The following is a 23,614-nucleotide window of genomic DNA, read 5'->3' on the forward strand; positions in this document are numbered from 1 at the left end:
CAGGAGCAATGAGCTGTAATATACAGTTGCATGGTGCAGATGATAGGATAGAGTGTATTATACAGCAAGATTAAAAAAGTTTCTTTTGATATACATCGACAGAAAGATGTGTGTAAAATCCCCCCTATGCTGCCAGCTGCGGGCAGCACCACAGACCCTGTGGATGCTTGGTGTGATTGCTAACTGTCTCGGTCTTCCCATAGATGGTCTCTTCTGCCCTGATGGCTCTTGTTCCCACCATCACTGACCTTTGTGTTTTCCTCCTTCTGTCCCTTTCCCCAGACTGTGAGAAGCGCTGCGGTGCCCTGGACATCATGTTTGTCATAGACAGCTCGGAGAGTATTGGCTACACTAACTTCACCCTGGAGAAAAATTTTGTTGTCAACGTGGTCAGCCGGCTGGGCTCTATTGCCAAGGACCCCAAGTCGCAGACAGGTCTGGACTGTGTGGGGACAGAGTGGGGCACAGGGATAAAAAAAGGGGTCTTGGATCCCTCCAGCTTCCACGTTTGTCTGTAGCTGCCCTGGGCTGCAATCCATCTGTCCAGCATTTTCGCAGCAGTTTCTGCTCTTCCCTCTTCCCTTCCCAGCTTTGTAGGTCAATCAGGCACCTCTTTCTTTGCTGATGTGAAGGTTTGCTGACTTTCTCCACTTTTCACTGAGGATGCAAAGCCAAGTACTGTGATGCTTCATTGGCAGGTGCCCGTGTTGGGGTGGTGCAGTACAGTCACGAGGGGACCTTCGAAGCCATCAAGCTTGATGATGAGCGCATTGATTCACTGTCGAGCTTCAAGGAAGCAGTGAAGCGCCTGGAGTGGATCGCTGGAGGCACCTGGACACCATCTGCCCTTCAGTTTGCCTACAACAAGCTCATCAAGGAAAGCAAGCGAGAGAAAGCCCAAGTGTTTGCTGTGGTGATCACGGATGGGCGCTACGACCCCCGGGATGACGACAAGAACCTAGGGGCTCTTTGTGGTAGAGATGTAGTCGTAAACACCATTGGCATTGGAGACATGTTTGATCAGCCCGAACAGAGCGAGACCCTGGTCTCCATTGCCTGCAATGAACCCCAGCGAGTCCAGAAGATGAGGCTCTTCTCAGACCTGGTGGCAGAGGAATTCATTGACAAGATGGAGGACGTGCTCTGCCCAGGTCTGTACCTGTCCTTGCACAGTTCTTACTGGAACTGGAGTTTTCACCCCCAGGGTTTGGGGTGGGGGGCATATATGGCGCGTTGCAATGATTGCAGAGGCACTGTGTCCCAGCAGGCTGGCCAGTAGCTCATAAGCTGGGTCATTCGTGGTGGGGGCTAACCTTTACGTAGCCCTGGATAAACAGTCCTTCCTCACATACGGGCCAGCCTTTTGGGGCAGTCCTTTGGAGTCCTTTCCCCTTGTAAGAGACCTCGCCCTGCCACCCTGACTGTACAAGCCGTGAAGGGGGATGGCAGCACATCACTCAGTTTTCCTTGTTTCTTTTCCTTCCAGATCCACAGATCGTCTGTCCTGAGCTGCCCTGTCAGACAGGTAAACATTACAAGTGGCTTCGTGCCATCTGCACAAAGTGGTAGGTCTGGGGGAGAGTGCACAAGGCTCAGGAGTGGGAGAGGGGTGTGCAACCCTGTTCATTCCCTTTGGATGGCATGAGTTTGGGAAATAGTGTTACTTTACATGAGTAGAGGCTCCAGAGTTTCATCTCCTGCTTTTTTCCTGTCTCTCTGAGTTCTCTGCACAGGTAGGTATGAGTGCACCGTGTTAGTGCACCAGCATGGCTCAGCCCTGATATTTCTCCCTGTCCCAGCTCCCTGGGAGCCACCAGGTTTTCACATCCAAACTCGGCATTAATTTCTCACTTGTTCCATGTCTCTATTATACATCAAGTCAAAACCCCCTTGCTAAACTCTCCCACCCATGTGACCTTTGAAATGCAGAGCCCAACCTGCAGCACTGGGCAGGATGCTCCTTGGGCGTGGCGATGGCAGAGCAGGGGGTAGGGACTGTCTGGAAAATGGCACCATAGTGGACCCAAAGCTTTGGCTTCTCTAACACTGGCTGTATTTAATTAACAATTAACTCAGGATGTTGGATTAAAGGAAAAAGGCTGTAAGGATCCTCTGGTATAAAGGAGACGGCTGCTGCTTGCTGCAGGTAGCTTTACTTGATCACATTTTGTTTGTTAAGGGGCAGATCTGCAATGTGAATTCCTAGAGATCCTGCCTCTCTGAGTCTCTGTGCCTGTTTAAATACAATAGATACACTATTTGCTGATGTACACAAAGCTTATAGGGGACAAAGTTTTGCGAGTTCTTGCAATTTTTATCTTTACTCTTGCTGTGAATGTTTTTGTGCTGTGAATGTCCCAGCTTCAACTTAGTATTACACAGAATCTCAAATTTCATTTTCAAAGAAGTCCCTTTGTTTCCATACAAAACAAAGGAAAACTGGTCCCAGAATGCTCAGAAATCTGAAGACAGAAAAGCTATAATTATTCCCATCTAAAGTCTCTCACTAGTATTTTGACTATTTGCACCTGGCCATGCAGAGAGCACAATGTCCAACCGTGATGCTAAGCTATCCACACAGGCTCCTCTGCAGTGTCCACTGAGGAGCTTTGTCCTGCAGATCCGTGCACAAGGAGTCGACTTCCCCGTGCCACACTGGTGACTGCTCAGGTGTCTTCAAAGATTTTGGTCTTTGCAGCCTCCCCGTTTCTGAGGAACACTGCAGGAGAGAGACTGACCCAAGCAGTGGCACACTCATGTTCTCCTAGGCTTGGGCCATCAAAGCCCTCCAAAGCAAGATGAAGTTGGCGGTCCTTTCCCTGTAGTGCACTTGGGTGTTTCTGTTCCTGATGCAAGGTGAGAACAGTTTTCTGGTACCTGACAGTCCTGGGGACCAGAACGGAAATGGCTTGAGGAGGCATCTGAGGGGGTTCCCTCTTGGGCAAATCCCTCAAGTCATGCCATAGGCAGGCCAGGTTAAGTGCAGGCCCTACACCTGTGCCCCAGAGGACATGGGAGGTGGAGTGACGTGGCTGGGTGGGCGTGGGCCTCCTGTGAAAGTGCCAGTACCCCCATCTCAGCACGGGCAAAAGTTGTCCTGGTGTGCAAGGATCTGTGCTAGGCCTGGTAGATCAAGTTTTAAGTGATACCCAGGGATTTAGGGGCCTTTGGGGAAAGCGCCTTCCACCCGCCGCACTGGATAGTCCGTGATGCATTGCTGTCATCTTTTAGAAGGATTTGCAATGATCACACTTGCCTAGTGGCAAGGGAACATGTTGGATGGGATGTGTTGTAAGGCATGTGACAGAGCCTGGGGCTTCTCTGCTCAGTGCTCAGCTTCCTCTGGTTCTCCAAGAATACCTCAGGAGTAGGTGCCAATTCACATGCAAACCCTTTGGATGGAGGCAGTGCCCTTCACAGGGTATGTGAGTGAGCTTCGTGCACGTCCCATGCGTGTGTCCAGTCAGGCCAGACAGGTTCAGGTCAGGGAGGCAGCTACACCCAGCCCTGTTCTTGGCCCCATGGCTGTCAGAGTTGCAGTCCTGGCACTTTAAGGAGCAAATCAATTGCTCATGCCGGGTACCCCAGCTCCAGCCTGGGTATTGTCAGCAGAGCACAGAGAGGGACAGGTATTACGTACACCCCGGCTTCCTCCCTGCTGCCTTGCAGAGCCAGGCATGTCACCACTTCGGGTTCACATCTGCGGCTGAAGGTGTGCTGCCTCAGTGCTTTGCCTCTGGAAGTCCAGGTTTTCCTGTTTTCAGGGCAGACCTTTGTCTCCCTGTTACTGCCCATCGATTACTGCGGTGCTAACAGGATGCTGGAGTGTTACACGGGTTAAATGCTGAGCAAGTCTGAACTGACCACTTGCTTCAACAGAAACCGCATGACGCTCTGTGATGCTCTTTCTAACCCATGCAAAAGGCTTTGCTTTGAGCTTTGGGATGTTATTTGAATTTAAGTTCAGCACAGCCAGGTGGAGACGTAGGCTCTTGGGGTCCTGACTAGCCCGGACACCACACAGGAGCATTGCACGCCGCAGGACAGCGACTCTAGCCAAAGTGTAGCGGGCTGAGTGCGAGGCAAGGCGTTCACATAATGCTGTCCCTTAGATGTCTTTCTGGCTGTACAGCATCAAGTGTACAGTTTGCACGTAGCAAAGTTTAAAGCTATGTGATGGCTGAATCCCATATGCAGAAAGAAGCTGGACCCCATGGCCCTCTTCCTGAGCACTGCTCTTTCTCCATCGTGCCTATGCTGGATGAGTAGGAAGGAACTGGGCAGTTAAGGTTTCATGTCATTTTCGGAGGTCTCTCAGTTGATGTGCGATTGATTTTGGTGCGAATCCCACAGTTCCTCAGACATAAAATTGTCAGAAAGATTTAAAATCTGGCTTTGGTCTTTACTTCCCTGTCCCTTGTTAGCTCTGTTCTTCTCTGGTGCAGTGCATGTAGGAAAGCCAGGTAGCATTCAGAGACACAGCCATTGCTAGCAAGCCCTGAAAATATTCTTTTGACGCTCACTTGCAGATGACAGGAACCCTGGGAACGTAAACCCACTTATTTTCCGCCCCATGGAAGAGGGAGTCAACATAGATTTCCCCAGCACCATACATTCGATCGCCCAGTTCCTAAACTCCACGCGGGAAACCCAGGACCCCAGCATGTACACCCAGCTGGTGGCCACTTTGGCCTTTACCGCCGAAAAAGCCAAGTTTGCCACTGGAAATGAGCGGCAAGAGTGGATGGACTTGTTCATTGACACCTTCAAAATGGTGCACAACGAGATTGTGGGGGACCCAGAAACTGTGCTAGGGCTTTGCTGACATCTCCATTAGAGATTGCATGAAGCGGGTGGAGGCAGAGGTTGAGTGGAGGTGGTAATCGTCTTTCCTCGAGTGCCTGTTTGGCAGAGGGAACAGGTACATTAGTAGATGCTTTTAGGAGAAACACAGGCAGTGAAACAGCTTGGTTGCGCTCAGCTGGGGATGTGACACAAGGGGCAGTCCTCTCCGGCTTGGCTGGCCGATGAGCATGGCGGCTTTCTCCAGTGATGTCAAGAGATGCTCTTGTTTTGCCCATTGCTTTTCTGCAGAGGTGCTGCGTTGCCTTGCTCTCTGAGCCAGCCACGCTGCTCCCCTCCAGCCCTCCCGTGCTCCCACCCCGCTCCAGCAGGCTAGCATGTCCCAACCCTCAGCCACACGTGAGGACCAGGCTCCACCAAGGAGACTGCCGGCACGCACATGGCTGAGGGCCAGAGCGAGTCCCTTGTTTGCAGAGAGCCTAACAATGTGCTTTTCCTGCGCATTCCTATGTATTTGCTGACTGCTTCTGAAACATCTTCTGCATCCTCTTGCCGGGTTACCGTGAGGGCTCTCTTCGGGTCCTGCAAACCATTTGTGTGGCAAGACTGGCAAAGCAAGGTACATCTCCTCTCGCCGCAGTGAGTGTCTCTGTTCAACCATTCAATGGGCAGTTGGGGATATTGAGGGGAAAGATCAAACAGTGTGGGAAAGGGGGCAACTGTGGCTTTCCATCGAGAGCACCAAAACCCAGGGAGTGCTTCTCTCGGAAGCTGTATGAGCTCCCTCTGCCTTTTTGTCTGCTTGTACATTTGCATTTCTTCTGTCTTAATTAGCAACATGTACCTGTTCATATCCGAGAGGTAGAGATTATGTACGACCAGGCAGTCCAAAGCAAAAATCCATGACTGCACAGTCAAACCTCTGTGATACATTACGTGAGCTATTTAAAAGCAAGTATTTAAACTTGTAGTATAACCCATTCAATCCATACCCAGTGCTAGTTTGGTTCAGAGAGACTACAGACCTACCACTTGCGCTGCGGGTACGTGCATTTAGATGAGGAATGGTATTTCCATGAGCCCAGCTGACCCTGGTTTTCAGAAAAAGTCAGGCAGGTGACTGCCATTCCTGCCTCCAGAATAACTACTGCTCTCTCAAGCTGTAAGAAGAGAAAATGGCATTTCGTGTGCAGGCACAAGAGTAGCAGTGTTTACTGCCAGCAAGTGAATTTTGCAGCCTCTCTAACTGACATGGTATTATTGCAATAAAGTATACTGAGCAAATGTCATTTAATGGGCAGAAGGGAGATGTACGGTCTTCAAAAATGCAGTTGGGCTGTAATGTTTCCAGGTGTGCAAAGTGGAGCCAGTTGCCAAGCTCAAGCATGGGAACTGGAACAGGGAATTTGCCCACTTGGAACTTCTTGCAGTGTTTTCAACATCTGCAGCTCGCTAGTCTTGGCTAGAAGCCATCCGGGAACAGGCACACAGGGGACGTGTTTGTGTCGCTCAGCACATGAGCAGATCAGACACACTGCACAAAAATAGTCTTTCTCCCAAAGTTTCCGCACTTTTTGCACCCATTCTGTAGGGATGGGGAGCTCGGAGAACTCCACTGTTGGCATATAATGGAGGGAAAATCATTCAGAGCTTTAAATGGTGTGCTCAGAGTTTTAGGTCAAGGCAAAAGGATGAGGATCTGCTTGTGTCTGAGTCCATACGCTAGCGTCTGGTCATAATCCACATATTCCAGATAGTCTATGCAAAGCCAAGCTCCCTACTCTGTTTTGATTTTTACCCCAAAAGTAGCGTGTGACAGCCTGCTGGGATGCAAGTAAGAAGACTGAACTCAGAGTAGTTAAGCTGCTCCAGCCGTGATGCTAGAGGAAAAGCCCCAAAGAAACACTGATCTGAAGAGAACATCTCAGGGCTGGGATGTCTTGCTGAACAAGATGAGGATTTGGCAAGACTTCAGCAAAGGGGGTTTAGACGTCATCACACAGTGGCTGTTTATTGCATTTCCTTTGGAAATATTTCCTAGCAAAGCAGTGCAACACTAGAAACAAAGTTTTTTACCTCTGAAAAACCTTCAGCTCATTGCGGGGGGAGGAGGGGGAGAGAGAGAAAATGTCTCTCTGCCTGACCAGTATTTGCATTGGCCCAGTATTTGCATTGGCTTTTGTTAGACAGAGGCAAGCAGGTGTAGTGGTGTTTTGCTAATGTAATCCTGGCTAACCCCTCTGATAAAACCAGACAGATCTCATCACAGCAGGGGTTGGGGAAGGGACAGTCCACACGTCCCCAAAGACACGGGAGGGGCTGTGAAAGGGGCAAGCCCCAGAAAGGGCTGGGAGGTTAGTCACCATCTCACTGTTGCTTTCATCTCCACTGTCAACACTGTGAAACAATAGAGGAAATATAAGTCACCCAGGTTTTAGAAAAAGCAGGAACATGGTGTGAATGGGTGGGGTTACTCTGCACATGCACGTAACTAGATGGGTTGCTAATGGCAGGAAAATCAATGGTATTTCTGCTTTTTGTGCCACTTCTGTTAGATATCCTCAGCTGTGTCCTAGCACACGGTATGCAGTACCGTGAGCTGCAGGCATTCATTCCTTGCTGTAAGCCGCATGAGAAGGACTGGTGCTCCAATTAAAAGCATGATGTGAAGATTTTAGTTGGCCTAATTCGTGGTGGTGCCTCCGAGAGTTTTTCTCCCAGTTAAGGACAAGGACCTTGTTCCTTGCTGCAGGAAAGGGTGCTTGGGTCCTCAGCCTCCCAGAAACGGGAACAAGCTGCAACCAAAGCATCACACTGAACAGGACAAACCCAAGGTTTTGCTGCGTTGCCTCGCATCTGTTACATTCCCATGGGATAACTCATATGTAAAGGCATCTTATCGCACAGCTCGAAGGCAGCCCTCTCCAGCCATGAGGGCTGAGCAGCAAGCGGAGTGTCTCTGGGGAGTGCTCCTGCAGTAGAGGCTGCCTGGGGAGCCAGACGTGTGTTACGCTCTCGCTGAAGCTCCATGGAGTGATGCTGCTCTCAGCCGCAGTCTGCTTAACTAGGAGCTCTTAAGGCTTGCTTTGGGTCATGTGGGAGGCAGGTGGATCTTGCTTCTCATCTCAAGAAGCATGTAGACAAGCATCAGGGAGACAGACTGGTAACACTTCTCCAACACATAATGCAGCCCTCACTCCCATCCGCTCGCTTCCACCTGCTTTTGCAGACCCCTACACAGATTTTGGACTGTGTGGTTGCCAGGGGTGTGCCTTCCTTCCTTTCCCCCTCCATGACTGCACAAAGCAAGTGAGGACCAGGAGTGCAGGCGCTGCCAAGGCAAAGTATCCTTGTGGCAGCAGTGTACCAGGAACTGCAGCATCAATGTACCTTTAGACAGCATTTCTCAAGGAAGGTTGGGCAGAGGTGAGTACGTACCTTTATTGCTTTAAAGGAGTGGAGTATCACAGTTCAGTTTCAAAATGCAATATTTAAAAAGCTCATGGGGGAAAAAGCATCTCTTCAAGATTGGTTTCTACTGCAGTTGGAACTGGGATTGCAGAAGCCTGTTGTTCACAGTCAGACATTGTACAGTAAGCACCATTCAAGGCATGCCATCGTTGTAGATATGTTTTACAGTGTGGGCTAAGGAGAAATGCCAGTCTACAAGGTCAGGGAACGTGATACAGAAACAACCACGGACTTTTGCAATGTCCAACAAGTTAGGTTAAACCATAAGTACCAGCAGAAGTTCCTGCATCAGGTTTGACTATTTTACCATGGATGGAAGTGGTGCCAAATAGCCTGTGAGCTCAATGATATGCACCATCAGAGCTTCTGCTACACTATCTTGTGCTGTTAGACTCGTGTTGGACACTGTCTCTATAGCCTCAAGAGTGCATGTATCTATTTTGCTTAAAATATAACTTTGCTGTTTGCCGAATGTTGACTATGCACATAGTACTAGTGGACTAAAGAGTGATCCATTTGTTGCTCAGCTCATACAAGGAATTACACCGGTTCAGCACCCCACCATGCTGAATCCAGGTGTAACAGCATTTGGCACTGAGGAAGCACTTTGTCAAGTTGGATTTGCTCATAGTATGGAAATTCAACCTAATGTGATACTCCTATCCCAAAAGTTACCCCTCGTTGCCAGAAACGGATGTTCAAGCTGGGGCTGCTCCAGAATCCCCTATTCCTTGCCAGTCATGCAACACAACGTGACATTGGCTCCAGGACTTCACCCTTTTGAGATTCAGTCTTGGAGACACAGAATTGCTTGACAGTGATATGGCCACTGCTGCCAACTCAGGGGGTGGCCAGCCACAGTGTGTACATCACAAATCAATACTGCTGTTGCAGTCATATTCCTGACTAGTGCTTTCGGCAGAGAAGGAAACTCAAAAGAAGAAGAAAATTCAACAGTACAGTAATGGAAGTGTTTCTCGGAGAAGCAGTGCACACAGAGGAACACCAAATGCAATACACATAACTACTGCAAAGGAATGAAATAATGGTCCCTAACTAACAGCTGTCTCCAAAGATTGTTATTTTCTTCTCCCTTTTTTTCTGAGTTCATTCACTGTGTATAGTCGTATGCCCACGTGCCCACTTTGTGGACAGGTGCTGTTCTGAGTGACTGAAGAACAATGTCCCACTGTGTTTCGCCCAAATATTGGTCTGTTATATATTACAAAAGCTGCTTTACTATGTACAGGTGCATCAACAAGGATAGTCTTGTTTTCCAACCATATGAGCCAACCTTTATAAGCTCTTCAGGAATTCGTGATTGCTGATTAAACTAATCTGGGTGAAAGGTATGAAAACAGCTTTCATCCTACAAATCTGTGTGTGAAGAGTAACTCTGAAAGTAAACCACTCTCTAGAAGTAACCGAGAGGTTTGCAGACACTGCCTGCCAATAATCTCTGGATATTCCTTTTACAGATAAGAGCTGGGCACTGCTGTAAGAAGGTGGATGTAATTCTGGGACTGAAATGCGCAGGCCTGTCTAATGTCATGGATGCTTGTGGAGGTCTGTCATAGGCCCCAGAATTAACATTCATTAAGTCCTAGTGGCCAGGAGCTGAGGGAATCAGAAGCAAAGCTCCTACATTACCAGCTGCAAAGACAGGCTTTGGCAGCAGAGTGGGGCTGGTCCTTCTTTGGACAAAGATGCATGGAGGCGACTCCAGCCCAAACTGCCTGAGGCCAGTCCCAACCTTATCCTGCAGGCTTTCTTATGCTCCCAACTCTTGTCTTCTTCTTTCTCCTGCAGAGCTTGCAGTGGCCCAATGCACACAGCGCCCCGTTGACGTCGTCTTCTTGCTCGATGGCTCTGAAAGGATCGGGGAGCAGAATTTCCACAGGGCCCACCACTTTGTGGAGGAGGTGGCCCAACAGCTCACACTGGCCAGGAGCAACAGTGACAACATGAATGCCCGGATTGCACTGCTGCAGTACGGCAGTGAGAGGGACCAGGATGTTGTCTTCCCACTGACCTACAACCTGACAGAAATCTCCAACGCCCTGGCACAGATCAAGTACCTGGACTCATCCTCCAACATCGGGTCAGCCATCATACATGCCATCAACAACATCGTGCTCAGGCCAGGAGATGGGCAGCGACTCGCCCGGCGCAATGCTGAGCTCTCCTTTGTCTTCATCACTGACGGCATCACAGGAAGCAAGAACCTTGAGGAGGCCATCAACTCCATGAAGAAGCAAGATGTCATGCCCACGGTAGTGGCTCTCGGGAGTGACGTAGACATGGATGTCCTGCTGAAGCTTGGCCTCGGGGACCGGGCAGCCATCTTCCGGGAGAAGGACTATGACAGCCTCTCCCAGCCCAGCTTCTTCAACAGGTTCATTAAGTGGATATGTTAAATGAAGGGAGTGCACGTGTCCTCCTCTCACCAATATACACGCCCCTGATATTACCTGTTGCATTTTCTCCCCTCTGTATGGTTGCTAGCAGCTCTGAAGCTGGCCCAGAACAGCTGCGGTCTGGGTCCTCCTTTCTAGCCAAAATCCAGAGCTCTTTTTTGATTTTCACGATGAAAAGTCGTGTATCTTACATTTATGGTGCTAATTAAAACCAAGATCAAAGCAGGATACAGAGCCATACAACGTACTTCTGTAAAGCTTTACACACACTAAGCCATGCCTTGCGTATGTATGGTAATCCTAGGAGGGCTTGTCAGAGAAGTGAGAAACCTTTCCAGTGTAGTAGGACAAATGATCATCTCTAGTTTTCAAAAACTCTCAATATCCCTCAGCGTCCTGTGAGGAGCTTTATGGTTGTGACATACCCCATTCTTTAGCAAACCATTTTCCAGTTTAATCTCATCTTTTTTGTTCTCTGGGTACTTCTGCCCTGAGAGAGCTGAGTGAGCTTATGACACATCACATGCTGCTTGAAATGGTCGGCGACTTGCTTTCTTTTTGCATGGCCCTTGGTGGCTTGCTCCTCTTTCCCAGGAGGAACGGGATGGTGAGAGGTTTTACTGCCTTCTACAGTTGTCTGCAGATGCTCCTTTTGGAGCTCTATCATCTATCCTAAATTTCACAGATCATCTTGAAGATCTTCATTTTCCTGTAGGCCATATCTCCCTTGCTTCCTTCTGCCATTCTGACTTTCATCAGAACCTGTTCATTTATTACTGCACCCAAAATCCTGGCTGAGAGGGGCAGCATGCCTCCCAGCATCTCACAAAATACTGGTTAGCCACTGGAGCTGCCTCCCTGTCATCCCAATGTGCTCAAAACAACCATGGTGCCTTCTTCCCACTGGTATCTGCTGAGCAATGCCCAGATTTGAACTTGAATTGTGCTGTCTGCAAAATTAAACAAATAAACTCTTTTCACCCTATCCTGAAAAAGCCCCTTTATTCTGTAGTTTTTGTCTCTTTTTAAAATTTTTTTAATGAGCAGCTGATTCTCCTGGTGCTAAGCTCATAAGTCCAGATAAGTTTGTATTCTGCCTCTCTTCACAAATGCTGGAGCACAAGGCCAGCGGTCCCTGCAGCACAGGGGTCACAGGGCACTGCTGAGGACCTGAAGGACCACAGGATGCTGATGGGGCCCCTCCAGCTCTCCCCGCTGTCTCCAGCAGTCCTCTTGCAGACCTCTTCCTCTGCCCCCTGGCCCCACACCCCCCCAGTGCCCATCAGACTGTGGTCTTGCAGCACAATAAAGACCATGTCTTCATTCCTCACCTGCTTCATGTTCCTCACCTGTTCATGGGTGAGGAGAGCAGAGATCCTCAGGTGCCCATCTTTGAGGGGGGCTGTGCCTTTCCCCACCATGAAGGTGGCATTGCACCTGAGTCGTGCTTTCCCCACGCTTTCTTCAGCCCCTCTTGCATCCAACACTTGTGTGTGTCAAGCCAGGACAGCAGGGCAGGGGAACCCTCCAAGGACAGGTCACATCCCGTAGGGTCCTGTAAGGTCGCATCCATGGTGGTGGAGGTGGGATGGGGAGGAGAGGCTGCGCAGGGCTTGGGTTGTTCATAGGGGACCCCAGGCCTGGGGTGCAGAGGAGCCGGCAGCACAGGTGCAGGGAAGGGCACGGTGGTGGGGAGCTGTGGCCGTGCATGCTGCAGTGACGCTGCCGTGTTTTCCCTCCTTTGGAAAGGAGAGCTGTAGGGGAGCTTCAAGGGCAGCAGGACAAAACCCAACTGCATCCAGAGAGGAGCCACAGGAGTGAAATCCCACAGCCCTAGCATGCACACACACCCCGCCAGCAGCGCAACAAGGACAAACAAGGCTGCGCTGGCAGTAAATCTGGGTGAGATGGGCTCCGCCACCTCTTTTGGAGATTCCCTCTGCCACGGTGAGCTGCTCGTGCTTGTGCCACTGGTTCCAGCAGCCAGTCACATCGGCTGGCAGCAAAGCCTTCTTGATAATGGGGCTGGGAAGGCTCCTCTTGAGCCATGACAATGGGCAAAACAAAAATAAAACGGCAGCAAAAGCAGCCCTGTGTTAAAACTGTTGTGGTGAAAGCACTGCCAGGCTTTTTACCTTTCCTAGCGAGCATGCTGCAGTCCCATGGTCATGGCTCAGGGGCTTCAGAAAGAGAGCTCACCACTTTTTGCTATTAACTATTACCCTGGCGTGGAGGATGGCAACCTATACAGCTCAGCAAGGGGAAAGTTACGGCATTCCCTGGCCAGCCCCTCTGCTACAGCTGGGAAAGCTCACACTAAATGTAAGAACATCTGCGGGCGGTGGGATCCACGTTAGCAGCCAGCATCATTGCACAGGAAAAAACACGCGGACACCAGCAGACTGCAAACCAGCACATGATACTCCCCACGCTGCTACCTGCAGCCCCGGGGATGACTTTACTGGGCTCTCCCAAAAGACAGAGGACAGAGCTGCTGCCCATCATCTCACAGCGATTCCAGGTCAAAGAATTTACAAGCCAAAACCAAGAAAATCACTCAGCAGGCAACACACTGCTCTAAGAGAAAGGGGAAAGGAGTGGAGCAACGTGCAGGTGGTTCCCATGCAGCATTTGGCTTCATGTTTCATCACTTCGCCGTATGGGTGGGAGATGTCCTCTTCAGTCAGAGTCAGAACTGCTGCTTGAGCTGCTGGAGTGCTAGAGGAGATAAAACAACTTTAGGGTAGCATGGAAACAACCCTCTTTCACACCATTTCTGACAGATGTTAGCGATCCTGTGGTGGGTGCCCATTCACGGTGCCCAGCTGGGTCCAGGTTGAGCCTGCAGCAGTGGTGGCTGCAGACCCACCTCTCCCCAGGTGTCTTTGCACGTCAGCAAAAGGGGTGCCCTCAGGTTTGCATGCTGGCTGGATTGCAAGCCAGTAATGACTTAATGTCAAGACCCTGGGGGCCATGCAGATGGTGATCCTATGTGGGAGTCAGCACAGCACCACAGCTTCAGACAGCAAACCCCGGCCAGGATACCTTGACTTGAAGATAAAATGGCTACCAATAACATCACTGCAGTGTTTATTGCAATGCTGTTACAAACCACGTTTTTAGTTTGGAGCCATTATTTTTCTGCTTGGATAATATAATTACAGGCATATCGTGGGAGGGCTGGGTTTTTTTATTATTATTTTACAAGGCTGTTCAGGCCAATCAAGCAAACTCCAGAAGGGTCCTGCTCTCTGCCAGTGAGGACAAACGTCAAGGCAGATCACTTTCAGAGCTGTTACACAGTGAGAGGAGCTGATGGTTTGCTTTGGGAAATGCTCCTACCTCCAATGGTGCAACTAGGGTTTTATTTAGCAGTGCCTCACTCAGACCTACTCTGGATGGTGCCCATCCCTGGAACGGCATTTTCTGCAGCATATCTATTCCTGGCACAGAGAATTGCTTTTCCTTCTTTTTTTTTTTTTTGTTTTGTTTGGTTTGTTTGTTTTTTAAGAGGGAACTGAACTGCTCCTCTGCCGCAGGACACTGTGTGAATGTCCCTTACAGAGGCACGACTCGCTCTCCGGTGAGCAAGACAAAGTCCTGGGATTTAATACACCAGGTGTGCACCCTGAGCTGGTCACTGTTTCAAATGGGTTCAAGGAATTTCATGGTTCACATTTCAAAAGACTCGCTTGAAATGACTCATGCTTGCCTATTTATTAACCAAACTGGAGTCTCCACGTCTGAAAAAAGCCCTGAGGTGTTGGCAGCCCGCTCCAGCTGCTGCAGGGTGGAAGAGGGGAGTCTCAGCTGCCCAGGCTGGATGCTGTGGCATGCATCAGGGGGTCCGAAGGACCACAGCAGAGATTCGGAAGGGTCCACTGCCGCCTCACTCTTACCTTGCCTCCGTGGTGCTTGGAGTGCTTCTTCTTGTGCTTCTTATGGTGCTTCTGATGACAGCCAGGGGGGTACGGTGGGCACCCTGGCATTCCCGGTGGTCCCGGATGGGGGTGCCCATGCGGATGATGCCCCGGTGGGGGGTACCCATGGGGGTGATGCCCCGGTGGGTAAGGGCCAGACACAGGGGGACCACAGGGATAGCCACCTGCGGGTGCCTGGGGGTAGGCTCCGGGGGCACCAGGCACCACTGGAGGGTAGCCAGGGCAGGGACCTGCTGGAGTGCCGGGACCAGGGTATCCCGGAGGAGCAGGCGGGCAAATTTGCACTTGCGGTGGTGGCACCCCTCCGGGTGTGCCTAGGAAGAAGAGGGGGGGCTGTTAGCGAGCAGAGCTGGGCTCTCCCCGGACAGGCAATGCAGGGAGTTGGTGTACCCATGCACCCAAAGGACCCCTCCTGGTCTACCCCCTCCTCACAAATGATGCCCCACTCCCCTTTGGTATGCAGGTAATGCTCCCGGGTGCCCATGGTGATTGCACTGAGCCCCTCTCTGAGCCCCGATAGCTGTACTCACAGCCCCGCCTGGCCCCATGGCCCCTCACCTGGGTTGGGGTTCCACATCCTCCACGGCCCCCGAGCTGCAAGGGAAGGACAGGCACCGTCAGTGCTCCCTCACGGCACCTCCTGTCACGGGGACGTCATCGCCCTGCCAGCAGCCAGGACCCAGCTCCTTTGCTCCACATCTGCCCCAGGCAGAGACCACGCTCACTTCCCAAGGAGTGCATTCCCCCTGCAGACCCCGACAGCCACCCCGTCCCTTTGAGGGACAGCACCGACCCCGAGAGTGGCTATCCCCACCTCTGTGCACCCCCAAAGCCTGGGCATGTGGGTTCCATCATTAATGGAAATTATAAACCAACTCCAGCTGAGCCTGGGTGCCCAGCCCATGTCCTCGTGGACCACGAGGGGCTGGGGACACCATGTCTCGGTGCAGCGCCTGCCATCGGGATGGTGCACCCTGGCCCATGGGTGCCCGCACTCCCACTGCCCCCGTGCTCCCCAGCTGCCCTGCGGCCCCGCCAGGCGCTGCTGCCTCGGGGAGCAGCTTTTGCTCACCGAACCTGCAGAAAAGCTCCCAGCAGAGGCGATGCTGGCAGCACCCTCTGAAAGCACCGCTGCCAGCAGCACCCCCAAACGCCGTCCTCAGCACAGCTCTCCTGGGGTGGCAGGATCCGGCTAAATACGGGGGCCTGGCCCGGGTGAGGAGGGGTGTGGGAGGCAGGGGTGACACCTCCGAGCGGTGGAACTGGCCACACCGCTCCCTGCCGTCACCATGGGCACGCGGGAAACGTCAACACACCACTCCCAGCTGGCACAAATGTCCCACAGGGCTGATAAAAACAGGGGACGGAGGGTGGTGGTTTCACCTCCCGGCGTCAGGTGATGGGGTGAGTCAGGCGTCCCCACCACGAACCCTGGCTTGGTGCTCCCAGCATGGGCACAGTGTCCGGGGGGGGCTGGCACAGCACGGGGGTCACCCTTCTGCAGGCACTGCTGTGGGACAGCGGGGCTCAGGGTCCAGCTAATGACTCCCTGTGACGCCGCTCAGGGTGCTGCCATGGTGTGCAGGTGGAGGAGGTGATATCTGCCGTCAGACCCGGTCAACAGAGACAGGAGGCAGGGCTGGCTGCCCCGATGCTCAGGTCTTCTTCTTGGGGGGTCTATGAGGAGGGGACAGAGCTCCTCCCATCCCATCCCCATCACGCTGCTAACACCCCCGATGCTGCCCCGCATTTGGCAGCACTCCCTTCCCGGGCCAGTGAGCAATGCAACAGGCTGGTCTTGTCATGCACCATCAAAACCACACCTCGCAGAAAGGGACCGTGCCAGGTCTGGCCCCAGCCCTGAGGGCAGGAGGCTGTCTTGGGGGGTTTTCTGGGCACAGAAACACAGAGGGGCATGTGGGGTCAGGAGGTGCCCATGCACGGGGATCTCCTCCTGGGCAATGCCACAGGGTCCCTGCCATCCCCTCCGTTGAGAGCCCTGTGGCCCCAAGCACTGCCAGCCCAGCCGGCTCCTTCTGCCCCAGGGATGGGGGGATAGAGACTGGGGTCCGAGCCCCAGACAGCAAAAATCACCCTCGCCCAGGGAAAGGCCAGCAGGGGACATGACGCTGGGATCTGCCTGAGCACAGCAACTCTCCCAAGGCAGATACCAAAGGAGCCCAGGCAGGGACAAGCGTATTTCCCAGCTGTATTTGCCACTGCAGAGCCTCAAGCCCATCCCTGAACTCCTCTCAGGTGGCCCGCTTCTCCAGCAGTGCCAGCACAAGCGCCGAGCCTTGCTTCGCCTCTTCCAGCAGCCCAGAGACCTTCTGCGACATCTGCGTGGGGAGGGAGAAGGTGCATCGTTTGCCACTTGACAGGTCAGAAGAGCTGTCCACCGTCCACCCCATGTATCCCACTAGTGGCAAAGGGAGGGGGTGCCCAGGCATCCCAGTGGCTTCATCTCCATCTCTGTCCCACCTCATCCCCGCCACTAGGGCCGGGGCACACACGCAGCCCCCGCTTACCGCAAGCTTGAACTTCTCATCCGTTATGTCTTTGAGGTTGATCATGACATTGAAGTAAGCTCCGAACACAGCCGCTTCCAGCATTTTGGCTCCCACCTAGGAAAAGAGGCTTGCGAGCAGCTCTCCTGCTGAACTAGAGCACCACCACACGGTACTGCAGCAGGGCAGACCCTTACGCTACAGGGCTCCCACCCTCCGTGACGCAGCGGCACACAACACTTTCCAACCCGGTATTTTCAGGACATGGCTCGGGTAGTGGGAACCGTTCATGGCCTTGTCACACAGGTGGGAAAACTCAGGCAAGGGCTGGTGGACGTCAACTATCCTACAATGGTTGCAAGCTGCCAAAACATTAGCGGGCAGAAACCACTGGCCAGTTTGGGAAGCGTGGCTGGAAAGATGCATCCTGGAGGTTAGGACATGACCACAGAATCACAGAATTGTATAGGTTGGAAAAGACCTTTAAGATCATCGAGTCCAACCATAAACCTAACACTACCAAGACCACCACTACACCATGTCCCTAGGCACCTCATCTAAACGGCTTTTAAATACCTCCAGGGATGGCGACTTCCACTTCCCTGGGCAACCTGTTCCAATGCTTGATAACCCTTTCAGTGAAGTAAAATTTCCTAATATCCAGTCTAAACCTCCCCTGGCACAACTTGAGGCCATTTCGTCTTGTCCTATCACTTGTTACCTGGGAGAAGAGACTGACCTCCACCTCTCTACAACCTCCATGATGGGACACCTTGCAGGGAAAAGCGGTGAGCCCAGCAGCCTCCAATGCCCAGCTGGGGCAACGCGTGAGCCCGGGGCCGTACCTGGATGTCAGATTTGCAGGCCAGGTTGCAGTGGCGTGCCAGCTCCTTCAGAGAAGGCCACAGCCCGCTCACCTTCTCTGCCAGGGCACAGGGCACCCTCACAGCTGTCTTCAGCCCCTGTTGCATGGCGACCATGCGTCTGGGAGGGGGACAGCCCTGGGGTGAGTGCTGGGTGGCCCATGCTCCCCCAGTCTGCAAGTTCCCACCACCCTAGCTCACCTCTCCCGCTCTTCAGGGGTGCTTTTTGGCAGTTTCATAGCTTCCTGCAGGCAAAGAAAAGCAGATTTGCTGCCATTTGCTCCAAGACCCCACGTGCCTTGCCCTGGGGGCCAGAGCAGACCCAATAGCTCCCATGCTCTTGCAAACCTCCTTTAGGCGGTCATGTCCCTTCCCCTGGCCCTGGCTTGGTCCAAGGTCACAGCCCTGCTCCTAAGGACACCGGGGCACAGCGATGCTGGCCCCCCTCCCAGCTGGAAAGCCCCCTCTTTCCCCATGGGACATCTGCCACCGGTGGGACCTCACCATGTAGCTGCTGAAGGCATGGGAGTCGGTGTCCACCATCGCCACCAGCTCGTCCATGGCCTGGTGGAAGGGGGGGATCAGCTTCCTCATGATGGGGTCCAGCTCCTCAAACTGACGCTTCCCATAGCTCATCAGCCCCACCATGCAGCCCAGCGCTGCTCCCTGTGAGGGCATGGGGGTAAATCCTCCAGCAGGACACAACGCCCACAGGTCCTCTCGGGGGCTCGGCACACCCAGAGGACCCCCCGGCCAGGCAGGGACCCCATCCTGGTGTGGGGCATGTACCAGGGCAGCTGCGGCTGCAGACACGGAGCCTCCTCCCGGTGCTGCCGACCTCCCACCGACTGCTCGCACAAAGGCACCCAGCGGCTTGGTCACCAGCCCCCCATCCACCTCTCCTGCTTGCACCAGGTACCTGCGGCACAGCAGCCCCATGGGTCAGAGCCCTCCAGGTGCAGGGACACCCACCGCCACCACCCAGTCCCTTCTCACATGGCACTGCCCTCTCCAACACTTTTCAACCACCCCTTGGCTCTGCAGGTGTCTAAGAAGGGGGCTAGACAAAAAACCCAGCGGGAGGGTCGGGCAGAGGACAAGGACCCCCATGGGGACAGACAGACAGCTGGGGAGCACATATCCTGGTGGTGTGTGGGGTTGCTCTGCATTAGACTGGGTGGGCTCGTGCAAACGGCAAATGGGACAGAAACACGCCTGCAGCCATGTCCCCGGGGGTGGGGGGGATGACAAGGACTTAAAGTGCACGTCCTGATTTCACCTTGGCACGGGCAAAATGTCTGCACCCCCTGCAGACATTCATTTTACACCGGGCACTGCAGCATGGTGTCTCTCCTTGGACGGCAGTGTGTGAGCCAGAGGCAGTGAAATTTGGACTGGGGATGGGGTGGAGGATTTAACACATACATGCTCAAGTTTGGCTGTGAAACCTGCTCCCTCTGCCTGCACAAGTGACCTGGAGTTCCCCCACCCCACGTTCACAACCATCAGCATTTGGGAGCAGGGACCACCCCGTGCCTGCACAACACCCGACAGAGATGTCCCCTGGGTCTGAAAAGGAGCTGGGTGCAGGTGCCACTCCCAAAACAAGCTGAGCGCAAGATGCAGGCAGTGGGATCCCCCTGTTTGGTCAGGGGGATCCCCCTGCCCGGGCACCACGATGAGAAGCAGGATGGGGGTTCCTACTCGATGATGCGCTCCCGGGGGTGAAACGGAGACAGGGAGTCCAAGCCCAGACGGCTGACTACCTGCAAGGAGCAACACCGCCGTGTCAGCCCCATTGCGGTAAGTCCCGTTGCATCCTCATTCCCTGCTGTTAATTAACCATGGTGATCCAGCCCTAGGACAGAGTTGCTCGGGCCACCACCCAGGGAGAGGACAGCTGGCGTCACCAGCCCATCCCAGACTTGGGGGCGGCGCGTGGCCGCCTACAAACGACTGGAAACTGCACCGATAAATAATTAGCTTGCTCTTATCTAGCACGTTCCCCATAGGGTGGAAAAGTCCCTCCCTCCTGCAGCTGAAAAGCAGAGCCTGTCTCCTAGTTTCTAGCTTACACCAGTCCTGGGGCAGCTTCCCATAATGCCACGCACTGTCCTTGAGCTCTGGGCAGGTCTCCTTCCCCTCCTGGCCTCCAGGCAGGCAAGCTGGGCAGCTGCTGCCCACACTCTGTCCTCACAGGATGGGCTCTCTGCTCCCTGAGCATCTCAGCGTCCTCAGGACAATAAAACAACTTGTCCCACTTGCTGTGCCCTCACAGCTTGCCAGGCACCATCCCTGGAGACAAGTGTCACTCCTGGGGGCTGCCGTGGTCCCAAATCTCTAGTCAGTGCCACTTTGGGAGACTGGGGGGGTGGGTGTGTCTCTGTCATGATCCCACCCTTGTGTTGGTACCAGGGCGAGCCACGTTACCAGCCTGATCTTCTGTTCCTCCTCCAGGATGAAGAGTTTTTCCTTCTTGATGTAAAACTCGGCTGTGTCCAACATGGCCTTCTTGGGGACAAGCCCCACCAGCTGGGACCCCACCACAGGGAGGTTCAGTGCCTGCGAAGGACATCAGAAATGTGACTGTCCCCAGAGTGACCTACCCTGCCACTGCCACCACCCCAGCCTGGTGGTCTTCATCCCTTCCCAGGACCTGGGGAGCTCATGGAAAAGCCTTCAATGGAGGAGCTGGGGGCTAGCAGCAAGTTGCTGAGCTTTTGGGGTTTTCGTGCCATTCAGTGCTCTGCCCAGCTTCAGCTGGCTGAGCTGAGCATGAGATAAAGCAGAGCCTGACCTGGGGACGGGGAGAAAAACTTGGAGGGAGACATCCTCTGCGAAGTCCCCATTGAAACAAGCGTGGCATGCCATACCACGCCACCCACCTCCGCGTCTCGGCAGACCTCCTCGTAGACAGCGTGGAGCGGTGTGGTCTCAAAGTCCAGCAGGTTCGTTGAAACCTGGGCTATATTCTCTTCCTCCAAATACCAGCCGATGCCCTGCACCTTCTTCAAGCGCCCGGGCTGCCAAGAACTGCCGTGGTCAAGGCATGGCCCAGGAGGCGCAGGGACAAGCAGGTCTGCTTCCAGCATGCTGCCAGCACAGGGGTACCTGGTCGGCGCTGCGACCCTGCTCACGGAGGTTCAGGGCGATGCGGTGAGCCAGCTCCTTGGTGCATAGCAGGTTGACATTGTACGCGATAAGGAAGGTCCGGGCACCTGTCACCGTGGCCCCCCACCGGGGGACAAAGGTTGGGGGCCCAAAATCGGGAGCCCACTCTGGTTTTGCAAGCTGGGGAGGAGGGAGGAGACCGTGTGGTCTGGCACTGTCAAGCAGCACAATCCACCCTCCCAGGGACAGCATCTCCCTCCCCAGCTGGCATCTGCCACGACCACCTCCATGATCAGCAGCACCCAAAGTGTTTCATAGTTCCTCTCGGTGTGAAGGGACTATGCCAGCCACTGACACCCTTCCCAAAGCCGGGGAGGGGCGGCTCGGCTCTGCCTGGCCCGTGCTGCCCAGCCAGGTGCTGCCAGGCTCACCTTCTCAGGGAGTGCCTCGTACTCCCCGGCACGGACAGCGGGCAGGGCTTTCCTGCTCTCCTCCCGTGCTGCTTCTCCATACAGGTAAACTGCAAGACAGGGCTGGGGGTGAGCACCACCAGGCAGGGACTGGCGGCACGTCATCTAGCAGGGTCCGGTTTTGCCCACCTGGGACAATTTGGTTATATAACCGCATTTGGTTAAGCTTTTGCAAAAGGTGTGCAGTTTCTGCACAGCTGGAAGCATGCAGGGTGGGAGGGGACAGGCAGAGGTTCCTGGCCCCCACTCACCAGGCACCCCCAACTCTGCTGCCAAGCGCTGCCCAAAGATATTGGCGCAGGTGACACACTCCTCCATGCTGACGTTCATCACGGGCACAAAGGGGCAGACGTCCAGGGCCCCCATGCGAGGGTGTTCGCCTAGTGACGGGGCAGATATAAAGATGGGAGCTGGGAAGAGCAAGCAGACAAGGAGGGAGGACGGCCCTTTCCCAGCCTGTTTTGCAGACTGGGCACTGCTGCGGTGAGGAAAGTTGAGTTTGTGGCAGTAATGTCTACTCCAGCCCAGAGACAGGAGGGATTCAGCCTCTCTGGATCGAGGGGATGAGCAAGAGCTTTGCATGGTCCCACCGCTATCCATCCTGGCAGTGCTGCTTGCTGCAGGTGCAGTAACGTGCCGTGCTTGGCCACCAGCAGCTGTTTTTAGCTCCAGCCATGCAAGGTGCACCCAGAGCTGACCACACACTGCAGCAGAGGGATGCTCCGAGACAGATCAGCTCTTGCACAGCCCCCAAGCTCACCCGTGTGCCGGCTCATGTCAATGAGCTGCATAGCCACGCGGGCCGCGCTCAGTGCCCCTTCGACGATGGCCTCGGGGGACCCCACGAAGGTGTAGACGGTGCGGTTGGTGGAGGCGCCGGCGTCCACGTCCAGCAGCACACAGCCCGGCGTCTGGGAGATGGCCTGCCCCAGCGCATCGATCACCTGCCAGACAGCAGAGGGGGGAAAGGCGGCTGAGCTGGCTGGACCCCCGCCACAGCCCCAGCTTCACAAGGTGGGGGATGCCTTTTCTCAGCTGTCCCCCTTCCCACCGGTGCTGGGGTTGGGGATGATCCCATGATCACTGGGGATGCAGCCCTGCACTGCAGAGGATGCAGGATCCAAAGGCACGAGCATCCCACTCCTACCCAGGGCATTCAGGACACCCCTGGCTCCCAGCGAGCCCCAAACGTGCTGTGGTCAGGAAGAGACGCCCAGCTGCTGCTGCACATCGGAGACTACCATCACAAATTGCTGTTCCTGAGGATACTGTCCCCTGCCAGCTTCAAAACAGATTTGGCTCTGCAAGCCTGTTCCCTGAGGGAAGCAGTGGTTTTATTGCAATTTTGGGTTTACTGAACTCCCCTGCCCCCAGCAGGGACAAAGTTCAGCCTAGGGCTGATGCCGAGCACAGATCCCATTAACCTGGATGGCATGTTTTCGTACAACAACTGCAAGCAATATTTCTCTAAGGGGGTATGCCAGAGCACCCGAAGCCCTGGTTCTACAGCAACCTGCAGGCAGTGTGGAGGGGGGGTTCTGAGCCCCCACTTCTCACTGAGGTGTCAAAAGGGAGCAGGGGCTGCCTTGGGGCACTTTTAGCATTAGCCAGGCAGGGAAAGGTGCACAGCACTTCAAAGGAGGTAGGGCAGAGTCTGGCAGCAGGTGCTGCCCGCACAGCCCCTCCACCGGGCAGCCCAGCCATCTGCACCCTGGCATCGCCCACCCCTCAGCCCCTCCACACGCTCACTCACCTCCTTGTTATTCCCCTCTGAGAAGTTGGGGACACACTCCACCAGCTTGGCCATGGTCCCAGGGTCTGCCTGCACCCCGCGGCCCCTGGCTCAGCTCCTCGCACCCTCGGGGTTTGCCTGCCCTTTCCTGTCCCACTGCAGAGCAAAAGCCTCCCAGCACCCAATCGGTTGCCTCTTCCCTGAGCTGGGGTTTCTCATTAACTGCATCGATCAGTGGCCAGGAGTCAGAAAGGGTCTTGGATAAACAATGTGGTGTGTCTGGAGCACATCAGGGCACA

General features: G+C 54.0%; 2 protein-coding genes across 3 annotated transcripts in view; one reads left to right on the forward strand and one right to left on the reverse strand.

The window, feature by feature from the left end:
• Window positions 1–11,165, forward strand: part of COL6A2 (collagen type VI alpha 2 chain) — a 29,700-nt gene extending 18,535 nt beyond the window's left edge. Inside the window, exons 25-28 of one of the 2 annotated variants that reach the window (XM_072873912.1) lie at window positions 283–435; window positions 699–1,151; window positions 1,487–1,525; window positions 10,084–11,165. In XM_072873912.1, coding sequence (XP_072730013.1) covers window positions 283–435; window positions 699–1,151; window positions 1,487–1,525; window positions 10,084–10,691 — 1,253 coding nt within the window. In that variant the 3' untranslated portion in view covers window positions 10,692–11,165. Of the gene's footprint in view, window positions 1–282; window positions 436–698; window positions 1,152–1,486; window positions 1,526–4,529; window positions 7,504–10,083 lie in introns of those variants that run through there. The other variant, XM_072873913.1, reaches the window with a different exon arrangement.
• A 5,719-nt stretch (window positions 11,166–16,884) lies between these two features.
• Window positions 16,885–23,390, reverse strand: FTCD (formimidoyltransferase cyclodeaminase). Its single transcript, XM_072874984.1, has 14 exons — window positions 23,337–23,390; window positions 22,344–22,527; window positions 21,835–21,963; window positions 21,545–21,633; window positions 21,114–21,293; window positions 20,888–21,025; window positions 20,433–20,564; window positions 19,707–19,768; window positions 18,792–18,921; window positions 18,507–18,668; window positions 18,204–18,247; window positions 17,985–18,123; window positions 17,161–17,256; window positions 16,885–16,971 (listed from the first exon to the last, which is right to left on the reverse strand). Exons 1-14 carry the CDS (start codon window positions 23,388–23,390, stop codon window positions 16,885–16,887), a joined length of 1,626 nt encoding a protein of 541 aa, XP_072731085.1.
• Between the last annotated feature and the right edge of the window lie 224 nt (window positions 23,391–23,614).

This window comes from Ciconia boyciana, chromosome 10 (assembly GCF_034638445.1).
Source record: "Ciconia boyciana chromosome 10, ASM3463844v1, whole genome shotgun sequence".
Taxonomy (NCBI): domain Eukaryota; kingdom Metazoa; phylum Chordata; class Aves; order Ciconiiformes; family Ciconiidae; genus Ciconia; species Ciconia boyciana.

Bases quoted from the DNA above. Each gene is read 5' to 3' on its own strand.
- FTCD (XM_072874984.1), bottom strand. From the start codon at position 23,390: ATGGCCAAGCTGGTGGAGTGTGTCCCCAACTTCTCAGAGGGGAATAAC. The intron at 18,922-19,706 runs GTAGGAACCCCC...GCTGTGCCGCAG, and splicing joins CCCCGGGAGCGCATCATCGA to GTACCTGGTGCAAGCAGGAG. The intron at 18,669-18,791 runs GTACATGCCCCA...ATGCCCTCACAG, and splicing joins CTGCAGCCGCAGCTGCCCTG to GGAGCAGCGCTGGGCTGCAT.